Source organism: Cebidichthys violaceus, unplaced genomic scaffold (genome assembly GCF_023349555.1).
Source record: "Cebidichthys violaceus isolate CVI_PGR_0920_01 unplaced genomic scaffold, fCebVio1.0.p SCAF_64, whole genome shotgun sequence".
Taxonomy (NCBI): domain Eukaryota; kingdom Metazoa; phylum Chordata; class Actinopteri; order Perciformes; family Stichaeidae; genus Cebidichthys; species Cebidichthys violaceus.
This window is the reverse complement of record NW_027176861.1, coordinates 198,594-212,500: the sequence shown is the minus strand read 5'-3', so window position 1 is coordinate 212,500 and position 13,907 is coordinate 198,594. Positions and strand designations below refer to the sequence as shown.

Sequence of the window (13,907 nt, the reverse complement as noted above, 5' to 3'; positions counted from 1 at the left end):
CTGTTGAGCAGATTATCGTCTCCCTGCAGAGCGAGAGACGAAGACAATGTCCAGCTGCTCCACAACAATGCAGATACCCCCTCTGTCCTCTGGTATGGGAGCTATGGGAGTAATGGGAGTAATGGGAGTAATGGGAGTCATGGGAGGTATGGAGAACATGTCACTGGTTTGAGTCCCAGCAGCTGCTGGTGTCTCTCTGACGGGTTTCAAAACCTGTGAAGGAAAGTCAGAGAGAAAAAGAAGCAGTCTGACTTCTCAGAGCTGATCAATACTGATCAATGATGTCATCTGATCTCAACATGATCTGTATCTTCTGTCATCCTCATCTCCTCTGCTCCTCTCCTTCTCCTCCTCTCCTCCCTCCTCCTCTCCTCTCCTCCCTCGATCAGTTACAATAACAGGATGGTGATCACTGTGTTTATTGGCTCATTATCAAAGAGCTCAGAGGCATCAGTCCAGTAAAGGATAAAGTAAAGTTTATAAAATGTCACATTAACAGAAACATGAATCCTTGTTTGGGACGAACAGAGAGTCTGGTGGCAAAGGAAGGAAGGAGGTAGGGAAGGAAAGAAGGAGATGGTTGAGGACAAAATGTAGGAATCAGATTGTCAAGGAAAAAAGGTTAGGAGGTAGGGAAGGACAAAGGAAGTAAAAAAGGAAATATGGGACTCCTGAATCATTTACTCCCTCTGAATGTTAAGGGGGGGCGGGGGGGGGGGGGGTCCTCAGCTGCTGTGGTGAAGGGGGGGGGGCAGCCTTGACCCCCCCCCCCCCACACACACACACACACACACACACACACTCCTCCCCCCTCCATTCTTCTCCCTGTATAAACACAGAGGCATTGTGGGGCAGGTGGTTTGACAGTTTAGAGCAGAGAGGAATCTCCCAGCTGCTCCTGGTCCGGTTCATTCAGCAGGTTAGACCCTCATCAACCCCTCAACACCCCCACAGACCCCCACAGACCACAACAGACCCCCACAGACCACCACAGACCCCCACAGACCCCTACAGACCCCCACAGACCCACAGACACCCACAAAACCCCAACACCCCCACAGACCACCACAGAGCCCCAACACCCCCACAGACCTCCACAGACCCACAGACCCCCACAGACATCCACAGACCCCAACACCCCCACAGACCACCACAGACACGCACAAACACCCACAGACCCCCACAGACCCCAACACCCCCACAGACCACCACAGACACCCACAAACACTCACAGACTACCACAGACACCCACAAACACCCACAGACTACCACAGACACACACAAACACCCACAGACCCCAACACCCCCACAGATCACCACAGACACCCACAGACCCCCAACACCCCCACAGTCCACCGCAGGTTCTGTAGATGGTTCCACACGTCATCAAGGAGGTTTTATGGTTACTGTAGGTGGTTTTAGTGGTGATCAAGGAGGTTCGAGGAGTTCTGTAGGTAGTTCTAGTAATCATCAAGGAGACCATAGGAGGTCCTTGAGGGGGTTCTGTGGGCCCTTAGGACATTCTAGTGGTTGTAGTAGTCTTTGTTTTGGTGGTTGAAAACATGCTATTCATTTTGGAGAGATGTATTCTTAACATGTCATCAAAACACAGGATTTTGGTACAACACTTTGAGATTCTGATGAACAGTGCTGGGATCTTCCTCTTAAACCTACTTCGTACTTTACAGTGTCTACATGTTTTTCAATGAAGTGTACTTACAAAAGGAATGTCTTATGAATCTCTGAAGTGTTTCTGTTGTCCCCCAGCATGCCGTCTGTCTCTCCACTCTCACCTGAAGACAAATAAAAAGCTGCACCTTGTTCAGGTGAAGACGAGTCTCAGCCTGCCAGGACGAGTCGCGTCTACTGATCTGAAGTCAGATCTGATTCACCTACAGAAGCTTTTTTACAAACACACACACCGTCTGATGCCGACACACTTGGCCTGCTGGAAGCTGATATCACACCGAACAGATCTGTGGCGATCATCAGATAGAGGAAGACGGTCCCAAAAACAGCAGAGCATTCTGGGTAAACAACAGCTTGTTTTGACTCAGACTTATTTTAGTTGAATTGGTATTTTTATAATGGTCATAAAGGAGGTTACAGGGGTTCTGTAGGTGGTTCTAGTTCTAGTTTTCTAGTGACTCAGACTTGTTTTAGTTCCCAGGGTATTTTGACTCAGACTTGTTTTAGTTCCCTGGGTATTTTGACTCAGACTTGTTTTAGTTCCCTGGGTATTTTGACTCAGACTTGTTTTAGTTCCCTGGGTATTTTGACTCAGACTTGTTTTAGTTCCCTGGGTATTTTGACTCAGACTTGTTTTAGTTCCCTGGGTATTTTGACTCAGACCTGTTTTAGTTCCCTGGGTATTTTGACTCAGACCTGTTTTAGTTCCCTGGGTATTTTTACTCTTTACTCTTAAGTGTTTTTACTCTTGTTTCTGTCCCGTGTTTGGTCTTGTTGGGTGACCGTAGTAAGTGGAGAGCAGGGCCGCCTTTCAATCAGAGGGTCGGCGATTCGATCCCCGGCTCCAGCTCTACTAGTCTCATGTCAATGTGTCCTTGAGCAAGACACTTAACCCCAAAATTGCTCCCGTAGCTGCGTCTAAGGTGTAGATAGATACTGAATTGTAAGTCGCTTTGGATAAAAGCGTCTGCTAAATGACTGTAACGTAATGTTGTTCACGGTTCCTTGTCCTCTTTTCTTTGGCTCCTCAGCCTGCAGTTTTAAATACAAACATAGACTGTAACACTGTGCTACAGTAATTTGTTCATGATATATTTCTCTTAAATATTTTTTGTGTAAAGGATGTATAATATTTCACAATGAGGAACATTTTATTTTTATAGATTCTCTGGTTTCAGACATGCAGCTGTCTTCACAACATCACACATCTTTTACTTTAAGTGTGAAAGTCTAATCAACACTTATTAAGAGTGTGTCCTCAGTGTTTCTGTCACTGTGGTCAGATTTAATTTAACATCACAGTTATCTGACAAACAGCACACACACTTTAGTAAATGTGTGTGTGTATGTGTGTGTGTGTGTGTGTGTGTGTGTGTGTGTGTGTGTGTGTGTGTGTGTGTGTGTGTCGGGGTCAGACCCTGCAGAGAGGGAGTGTGTTAAATGAAGAGGGAGGACGGGTCTCCTGGTCGTCCGTCTGCAGCTTCAAACAGTCTTTAAAATAAGCAGCAGAGGAACAGAGTGTGTGTGTGTGTGTGTGTGTGTGTGTGTGTGTGTGTGTGAGTGTGTGTTGAAGGGCAGCAGAGAGCGAACACTCTGAATATTAAAGAGCTTTGTGACATTAAAGCAGCAGGAACCTGTCAGAGAAAGGTAAGAACTACACTTCTTTATTGTTCTCACTCTTTACACTCAGGAGAATGTAACGTTAGATCAGCTTCAGATTATCCAGAATACAACACACAGACAAACACACACACACAGACACACACACACACCCACACACACACACACAGCCACAAACACACACACATACTTGTGTGTTTGTGGCTGTGACTCAGCGATCCATACTCTGATCAGTTTATATGAAACAGGATCTCTCTCTTAGTTTATTAGCTGATGGATCACTTTGAGCCGTTTAAAGGGACGACAGCGACGATGATGTCATTTGTTTGTTTCCATAGATTTGTATCATTTTATTTATTGTGTTTGTTTGTTTGACCTGAAATAAGTGTTTGTAGTCATTCTATCCTACGGGATTGTTGTCATGTCGTCTTCTGAGGTGTTGAAGCTTTGACAGTTACTACTGATGGATGGCTAAAGTTAGCTTAGCATCAGTCGGAGAGTTCAGCAGCATCATTTACAGACACCACGTGTTCGATACCTATAAAAGTTTGGACCGATAGACGGTTAGCTCGACGTGTGTGGCATTATCAAAGACACTATCCCATTGCATTATGGGAAATGTAGGGTACAGTGTTTGTGGACTAAAAGGAACCCTCTAAGGGTTTAATCAATAAACTGATACATTTTTAAGATTTACTGACTTTACTGACATGTTGGACACCTGAAGGACTTTTTGTAGAGTATTTTTACAGTGTGGTATTAGTACTTTTATTGTAACAGTATTTTTACAGTGTAATATTAGTATTTCTTACAGTGTAATATTAGTACTTTTACTTTAATAGAGTATTTCTACAGTGTGGTGTTAGTACTTTTAGTTCAATTCAATTCAATATATTCTTTGTGGCCCAAAATCACAAATTCTCCTCAGAGTTCTTTACTATCTGTACACGTACGACATCCTCTGTCATCATCATCATCATCATCATCATCATCATCATCATCATCATCATCGTCATCATCATCATCATCCTCTATCAGGATGAAGTGTGATGTCATGTGTACAGAATGAACAACATAACAGAGTTACAACACACTCAATGTGACAGAAATTATTCATATAATGAGAGTAGTAAGTATAATAATAATGGAAACATTATGACTACTAGTAATAACAGCAGAAGTGGATATAGTAGAATAATAGCAGTAATGGTAAAGGATCCATGTAAACCTGTGAGGAGAAAGATCACAAAGACTCTGATGATAAAGAAAAGTCAGTAATGTGAATTAACGGGATATGAATTCATACAGAAGGAGATAGAGAGGAGCTCAGTGTATCCTAGGAAGTCCTCCGGCAGTCTGGGTCTACAACAACATAACTAGGGGCTGGTCCAAGGCAAACCTGAGCCAGTCCTAACTATAAACCTGAGCCAGCTCTAACTATAAACCTGAACCAGCTCTAACTATAAACCTGAGCCAGCTCTAACTATAAACCTGAACCAGCTCTAACTATAAACCTGAGCCAGCTCTAACTATAAACCTGAACCAGCCCTAACTATAAACCTGAACCAGCTCTAACTATAAACCTGAACCAGCTCTAACTATAAACCTGAGATGTAGTACAGTATAAAGTACTGTATGTACCTCTGAGATGTAGTACAGTAAAAAGTACAATATGTACCTCTAAAGTACAGTAGTTTACATCCACCAATAGAATTTTATTCTGCAGCTTTACTGAGAATACAGAACGTGTCTGTGTGTGTGTGTGTGTGTGTGTGTGTGTGTGTGTGTATATGTGAGTGTGTGTGTGTGTGTGTGTGTGTGTGTGTGTGTGTGTGTGTGTATGTGAGTGTGTGTGTGTGTGTGTGTGTGTGTGTGTTAAATTGGCCACCTGTTGCCTTCCATTCTCAAACACACACACTCCCTTCATTTCTTTTCTTTCTCGAGCAAACAGACTGAAAGAAAAGAAATGTGTGTGACCGAGTGTCTTCCTCACTCACATACCACAGCACACACATACCACAGCACACACACACACACACACACACACACACACACACACACACACACACACAGGCATGTCAGTTCCTGTCTTGTGTTCTCAACTGTAATCTCTGGAAAAATGATCCTGCTCGTTATTTCCTGCCGCCTGCCAGTCGAGTGTGTGGGCAGAGCGCCCTCAGGTCTGTCGCTACAGCAACAGGCTGAACAGACTGAAGCTTGAATAGGAAGAAGAGGAGGAAGAGGAGAAAGAGGAAGCAGCAGGTAGGAACAGGAAGCTGGAAGAGCATCACATGATTTAAAGTCCAGGACCAGGTGTGGGTCACATCCTCTGGTTCTCAGAGACAAATCCAGCATGTGGTGAGGTTAGCTTAGCACAAAGACTGAAAGCAGGTGGAAACTGTTAGCCTAGCTCCGTTTAAAGAGAGCGTGATTGGCTGGTGGTAGTCAGGTGGTCCAGTCGAGCTGTTGTCATGGAGACACATCGTTCACTGACCTCAAAGCAGTTAGTTAATGTTCAGGTACTATGTACTCTACCTGTTCAGGTACTCTGTTCTCTACCTGTTCAGGTACTCTGTACTCTACCTGTTCAGGTACTCTGTTCTCTACCTGTTCAGGTACTCTGTACTCTACCTGTTCAAGTACTCTGTTCTCTACCTGTTCAGGTACTCTGTACTGTCCTCACGGGTTTGATGCTCAATCCTCACGGGTTTGATGCTCAGTCCTCACGGGTTTGATGCTCAGTCCTCATGGGTTTGATGCTCAGTACTCACGGGTTTGATGCTCAGTCCTCACAGGTTTGATACTCAGTCCTCACAGGTTTGATACTCAGTCCTCATGGGTTTGATACTCAGTCCTCACAGGTTTGATGCTCAGTCCTCACGGGTTTGATACTCAGTCCTCACAGGTTTGATACTCAGTCCTGATGGGGTTGATGCTCAGTACTCACAGGTTGATGCTCAGTACTCATGGGTTTGATGCTCAGTCCTCACGGGTTTGATACTCAGTCCTCGCAGGTTTGATACTCAGTCCTCATGGGGTTGATGCTCAGTACTCACAGGTTGATGCTCAGTACTCATGGGTTTGATGCTCAGTCCTCACGGGTTTGATACTCAGTCCTCACGGGTTTGATGCTCAGTTGCTGCCCGCCGGTTAAAAACAACAACACGGTCTTTACAAACTGAAATGATGCCAATGGCCATGAGACCCGATCACTCTGATCTGAAGTCAGATTTGTCTGATGTCCTCAGATCAGTTTCTGGTCTGTGATGCCAGGAGGTATAATGTGTGAACAGCTGATCTGGAGCACCAGCAGGTCTGATTTATGCGTCTCACACCTGGTTCAGGCCTTTGATCTGGACGATGACAGCTTGAGACGTCTCACCTTTCAGGAGCCTCAGTGAGTTCACCCGACGCCGACAAACTGACTCCAGGTCAGCCTCCTTCCTGAGGAAACTGAAGAAAATCCACATGTCTCCTCTGATCCTGGTGAACTTCTACCACTGCACCATCGAGAGCATCCTTACAAGCTGCATCACAGTTTGGGATGGCAACTGCTCTGTCTCAGACCGGAAAGCACTGCAGAGGATGGTAAAAACTGCCCAATGCATCACCGGAACGCCACTCCCTGCCATCGAGACCGTCCACCTTAAGCGCTGCCTGCGAAGGGCGAGCAGCATTTATCTGTTATTTATCTATCCTGTTATTTATCTATCTGTTATTTATCTATCTGTTATTTATCTATACTGTTATTTATCTATCTGTTATTTATCTATACTGTTATTTATCTATCTGTTATAAATCTATCCTGTTATTTATCTATCCTGTTATTTATCTATATGTTATTTATCTATACTGTTATTTATCTATCTGTTATTTATCAATCCTGTTATTTATCTATCTGTTATTTATCTATCTGTTATTTATCTATCTGTTATAAATCTATCCTGTTATTTATCTATACTGTTATTTATCTATCTGTTATTTATCAATCCTGTTATTTATCTATCTGTTATTTATCTATCTGTTATTTATTTATCTGTTATAAATCTATCCTGTTATTTATCTATCCTGTTATTTATCTATCTGTTATTTATCAATCCTGTTATTTATCTATCTGTTATTTTTCTATCCTGTTATTTATCTATCTGTTATAAATCTATCCTGTTATTTATCTATCTGTTATTTATCTATCTGTTATTTATCTATCCTGTTATTTATCTATCTGTTATAAATCTATCCTGTTATTTATCTATCTGTTATTTATCTATCTGTTATTTATCTATACTGTTATTTATCTATCTGTTATTTATCAATATGTTATTTATCTAGACTGTTATTTATCTATGTGTTATTTATCTATCTGTTATTTATCTATCCTGTTATTTATCTATCTGTTATTTATCTATATGTTATTTATGTATCTGTTATTTATCTATATGTTATTTATCAATATGTTATTTATCTAGACTGTTATTTATCTATCTGTTATTTATCTATCCTGTTATTTATCTATACTGTTATTTATCTATCTGTTATTTATCTATACTGTTATTTATCTATCTGTTATTTATCTATCTGTTATTTATCTATGTGTTATTTATCTATCTGTTATTTATCTATCTGTTATTTATCTATATGTTACTTATCTATCTGTTATTTATCTATGTGTTATTTATCTAGACTGTTATTTATGTATCTGTTATTTATGTATCTGTTATTTATCTATCTGTTATTTATCTATCTGTTATTTATCTATCTGTTATTTATCAATATGTTATTTATCTAGACTGTTATTTATCTATACTGTTATTTATCTATGTTATTTATCTATATGTTATTTATGTATCTGTTATTTATCTATGTGTTATTTATCTATACTGTTATTTATCTATCTGTTATTTATCTATCTGTTATTTATCTATACTGTTATTTATCTATCTGTTATTTATCTATCTGTTATTTATCTAGCTGTTATTTATCAATATGTTATTTATCTATACTGTTATTTATCTATCTATTATTTATCTATACTGTTATTTATCTATCTGTTATTTATCTATCTGTTATTTATCTAGCTGTTATTTATCAATATGTTATTTATCTATACTGTTATTTATCTATCTGTTATTTATCTATACTGTTATTTATCTATCTGTTATTTATCTATCTGTTATTTATCTATCCTGTTATTTATCTATCTGTTATTTATCAATGTTATTTATCTATACTGTTATTTATCTATCTGTTATTTATCAATATGTTATTTATCTATCTGTTATTTGTCTATCTGTTATTTATCTATCTGTTATTTATCAATATGTTATTTATCTATCTGTTGTTTATCTATCTGTTATTTATCAATATGTTATTTATCTATCCTGTTATTTATCTATCTGTTATTTATCTATCTGTTATTTATCTATCCTGTTATTTATCTATCTGTTATTTATCTATCTGTTATTTATCTATCCTGTTATTTATCTATCTGTTATTTATCAATGTTATTTATCTATACTGTTATTTATCTATCTGTTATTTATCAATATGTTATTTATCTATCTGTTATTTGTCTATCTGTTATTTATTTATCTGTTATTTATCAATATGTTATTTATCTATCTGTTATTTATCTACCTGTTATTTATCAATATGTTATTTATCTATCCTGTTATTTATCTATACTGTTATTTATCTATCTGTTATTAATCTATCTGTTATTTATCTATACTGTTATTTATCTATACTGTTATTTATCTATCTGTTATTTATCAATGTTATTTATCTATACTGTTATTTATCTATCTGTTATTTATCTATACTGTTATTTATCTATACTGTTATTTATCTATACTGTTATTTATCTGTCTGTTATCCTTACTGCTTCTTTTTGCACCTCTGGTCAGACGCTAAAACTGCTTTTTGTTGTACTAGTACCTGTACTCTGTACAATGACAATAAAGTTGAATCTGAATCTGAATCTGAACCAACGCGTCTGTCTCTTCTGTCACAGGTGGTCTTTGTCCTCTGGGTCTCCAACATGTCCTCAGTGAGATCTTCAGGCTTCCTGCTGAGCTGCTGTGTCCTGATCGTCCTCATCGTCCCGCCCTGCAGAGGTCAAGGTACGGTCAAGTCTTTAGTATTGTTCTTTTAGAGCAGATCCTCACTCGGTGTCCTATTGTTCTCCAGCTGTCAGATTAAACCCTTCTCAGATAACACTTAGCCCCTCTCAGCTGTTGGTGGTCTGAGCTCTGGTCTCCTGTCAGGACCCCCTTTGAATCACAGCTGCTTGTCTAAATATTCCTGCTGATAACTTGCAGTCTGATCCTCCATCAAACCTGGAATCTGAGACTCACCTGCAGACAGAAAGTGCCTTCTGTCCTCTTCCTCCTCACTCTGATGAAGATGAGTAGAGTTCAGCTGTCTCTCCAGCAGACAGACAGACGCGTCAGAGGTCACCTGACAGAGTCACTCACAGGCCACACCCACAGGAATGACAACCAATCATGTCATTTTAAAAACACAATCTCATCTCCAGACCAACTGAGGAGCTACTTCCAGAGCTTTCAACCACATCTCCTTCATCCGCGTGTCTGCGTCGTGTAACCAATGACGTTCGACCCCTCGGTCATGTGACACCACTGAGCTGATGAAGGTTGTGAGATGTATTTGAAAAAAAGCCAGTAAGAGGCCCTTGAGTTTAGATTTAGTTTATTTTCACCTGATGAATCAGATGTTGTACTGATGTTCTCCTTCAATAATACAACTCCCCCACAGAATCCTGTTGAACTAATAAGTTTGATTATTGATCAGTAAATATTGATAGAAGTTCAGCTGATGCTTTTATTGTGAAACTCTTGAAACAGGAAGCTGTTCCTGTTTAAATCTAAGCTTCCAGCTGATTTATTTTCTTCTTCTTCTTGTTTTTCTTCTCTGCAGGAAGTGACTGCAGCTGTAACATCACCAACAGCCGTTGTGACGAGTCCGGAGTCTGCAGGTGAGACCATCGATCCTCCTCTGATCAATACCCCCCCAAAACATACCCTGCTTTAGGGTCGACCAGAGACCTGTCAATCACAGTGTAGCCCCGCCCCTAAAGCATCCCCTGCTTTATGGTCTGTTTGACTCTAAATGGACCATAATGTACTAAATGAACATCATGCTGTATTGAAAAAGACTGTAAACTAGAGATTGAGACCATAAACTCATGTTTACAATGTTTACTGAGGGAATAAATCAAGAGAGAAGTAGAGTCATTTTAGACTAGACTTCTATACAACCAGAGGAGTCGCCCCCTGGTGGACACTAGAGAGAATGCAGCTTTAACACATGAAGTCTGGTTAGCAGTGAGTTTCTGGCCTAACTGAAGGAGGTCTAGTTTCTGGGTGTCTAGTTGATGCCCAGGACTATGATCTCAACTGATCTGGAGTCCCCCCTCTGTTGGGCATCAGCACTGCTGTAGCGGACTGTTGTGGTTCAGAGAGAGCCTGACGGTCTAGCCCTCAGCTCTGGTCCTGGTCTTTTGAGTAGAGACCCAAGGACTCAGAGACTAGCTACTAGCTACTAGCCGCTGGCTCCACATCTGATCCAGATCCTCCCTCTAGTTGGTTTCTGGTCCAGCTGGTGGTAGATCCGGGTAGAGACCCGGATAGAGACCCAGATGAGGACCCCGTATGGTGACCTGGTGAATGAGGTCTCTGTCTCTCTGTCTCTCCAGGTGTGACCCCGGTTGGGACGGTGAGCGGTGCGAGCGGTGCGTGCCGATGCCCGGCTGTCTTCACGGTTCCTGTCAGCAGCCGTGGCAGTGCAGCTGTGAGCCGGGCTGGGGGGGCCGCTTCTGTGACAAAGGTCTGGATTCTCCCTCTTCTTCTGGTTTGTTTTTTGGGGTCCCTGTTGGGATCCGGTCTGACGTGTCCCTGTTTCCTTGTTTCAGACCTGTCGGTGTGCTCGGAGCAGCCGCCGTGTCAGAACGGAGCGACCTGTGTGATGGAGGACAACGCCGACTACACCTGTCTGTGTGCCCACGGCTTCCACGGCAGAGACTGTCAGCTGAAGACCGGACCCTGTCACCTGAGGAGGTCTGTGCGGGTCTCCCTGTAGACCACCTGGATGATCCTTCTGTTTGTTCAGCCTCGTCCTCCTTCACTCATCATGAAAACATTTGTTCAGCTCTAAAAAGCTGTTTTTAAGTAAACATTTAGTTCATCTGAACAAAGTCTGATTTAATATCTGAGAGGAAGTGACGACTACAAACAACATTTATATTTACTGTCACTGTCACAGGACAGGTTCAACTATTAACATACAATAAGTGAATAAACCAAGAAACGACTATTTAGCGATAGCTAGCTAGCTAGCACCTAGTGGGGAGCTAGCTAGCTAGTATCTAGTAGCTGCTAGCTGCTAGCTGCTAGCTAGCTACTACGTCATTACCATGTCCTCATGTCTCTGATGATGATGGATGTGGTTCTGTGAACTCAGCACCAGGTGTTCACGCTTGTCTCTTCTTCTTCTTCTTCTTTGTGTGTTTTGTCTCCAGGTCTCCATGTAAAAATGGCGGCCTCTGTGAGGATGGCGACGGCTTCGCGGTGGACCTGGCGTGTCGCTGCCTGGCCGGCTTCACAGGTCGGCGCTGTGAGACCGATGTGGACGACTGCCTGATGAGACCGTGTGCCAACGGCGCCACCTGCCTGGACGGCGTCACCCGCTTCTCGTGCCTCTGCCCCGCCGGCTTCACCGGCCGCTTCTGCACCGTCAACCTGGACGACTGCGCCAGCCGGCCGTGCCTCAATGGCGGCCGCTGCCTGGACCGCGCCGGAGGCTTCCACTGCGTCTGCCGGCCCGGTTACACCGGGGCCACCTGCGAGACGGAGCCGAGGGGCCGCGAGCCCGTCTGGACAACATTGGGGTGGGAGGGGGGAGGAGGCGGGGCCGTACCTCGCCTGACCACCGGAGGTCAGAACGAGAGGGCCGTCACCTTGAACGGCAGTCGACAAGTAAGGCCGTTCAAGGTGACGGTGAGCGAGCGCCGTGCCGCCGGCCTGTCGGGGGTCCAGCTCATTGTCCTGCTGGTGCTGGCGGGCCTGACGCTGGGCGCGGTCGCGCTGACCGCCGTCTTTGTGCTGCACGGTCACTTCAGGGCCCAAGGCCACGCCCCTTGCTGGCCGCTGACATCGTCATCATCATCACAGCAGAGCGGCCGACGAGCGCCACAGGATGAGTCGGAGTGTCGCATCAGCTTCCTGAACGTAGCCGAACCAGAGAAGAAGAAGCTGAACACGGAGGTCATGTAGACAGAGCGGGCATCCGAGCCCAGAGCCAAGAGAGAGAGAGAGAGAGAGAGAGAGACTGCTGGTCACAGGACCCTCAGTGTACACCTGGTGTTAATATGCAAATGAGCCGTGACATCATAAACATGTTTGTATTCATCATGTGACTCCTGGAACTAAAAGAATCAGAGAAACGTTCTTCTTCCTGGTTAAAACCCGTTGCCGACATTACCCACAATGCACCTCTCGCTCCGACAGGCTGTGGCTATTGTGTCCTGATGCAGAGATGAGCAGCGGTTGCCGAGGTCTCACTCCTTCACAACTTCACATTTACTTCTCTCACTTTTTTTGTCTGCAAGACACTGACTCAAGTGACATCACTCGAGGATATTGATAAAAGACCTTCATCTTTAAAGTGACAGTAACAAACATCGGGACATCAGATAAACACATGATGAAATGTACAGAACATTCTAGATGTTAAATGAATTGTTTTAACTTTAACTGTATTTTAAACATTTTAAATGATATTGTTTAAGTAACTGTACAGCTGAGCATGTATAAATACTGCGGTACATATAACACTCCACAAAATGTTTTTACTCTTCAGCTTTTGTTCAGATGAAACAAACCGGAGACGACATGTTGATCAGTGAGCTGCTAGTTAGCTTAGCATCACTACATCTAAGGGGTAAATATTGTACTTTGTACTGTACTACATCTCAGAGTAAATATTGTGCTTTTTACTGCTCTTCATTTATTTTATAGTTTTACTTTACTTACCAGATTCAGATTATTAATAAACACATAAATCATGATGTATTATTACAGATTATATAAAGTTATTAAAATGAGCTTCACCTTTAAGTGATGTTAGTATCTTCATATTACGTGTTAGTATCTTCATACTACATGTTAGTATCTTCATATTACGTGTTAGTATCTTCATACTACACGTTATCTTCATACTACATGTTATCTTCATACTACGTGTTAGTATCTTCATACTACATGTTATCTTCATACTACATGTTATCTTCATACTACATGTTATCTTCATACTACGTGTTAGTATCTTCATACTACATGTTATCTTCATACCACATGTTATCTTCATACTACGTGTTAGTATCTTCATACCACATGTTATCTTCACACTATGTGTTAGTATCTTCATATTAAGTGTTAGTATCTTCATACTACATGTTATCTTCATACCACATGTTATCTTCATACTACGTGTTAGTATCTTCATACTACATGTTATCTTCACACTATGTGTTAGTATCTTCATATTAAGTGTTAGTATCTTCATACTACGTGTTAGTATCT

At 41.9% G+C, this 13,907-nt stretch overlaps 1 protein-coding gene across 1 annotated transcript; it reads left to right on the top strand.

Moving 5' to 3' along the window:
* Positions 1-46: 46 nt before the first annotated feature.
* dlk2 (delta-like 2 homolog (Drosophila)) lies at positions 47-13,363 on the top strand. The gene is made up of 9 exons (XM_068734419.1): positions 47-146; positions 965-1,408; positions 1,768-1,826; positions 1,975-2,031; positions 9,320-9,428; positions 10,246-10,303; positions 11,024-11,154; positions 11,240-11,384; positions 11,846-13,363. Exons 1-9 carry the CDS (start codon positions 47-49, stop codon positions 12,597-12,599), a joined length of 1,857 nt encoding a protein of 618 aa, XP_068590520.1. The 3' UTR covers positions 12,600-13,363.
* The last annotated feature ends 544 nt before the right edge of the window (positions 13,364-13,907 follow it).

Bases quoted from the DNA above. Each gene is read 5' to 3' on its own strand.
- dlk2 (XM_068734419.1), top strand. From the start codon at position 47: ATGTCCAGCTGCTCCACAACAATGCAGATACCCCCTCTGTCCTCTGGT. The intron at 2,032-9,319 runs GTAAACAACAGC...CTTCTGTCACAG, and splicing joins AAAACAGCAGAGCATTCTGG to GTGGTCTTTGTCCTCTGGGT. The intron at 11,155-11,239 runs GTCTGGATTCTC...TCCTTGTTTCAG, and splicing joins GGGCCGCTTCTGTGACAAAG to ACCTGTCGGTGTGCTCGGAG.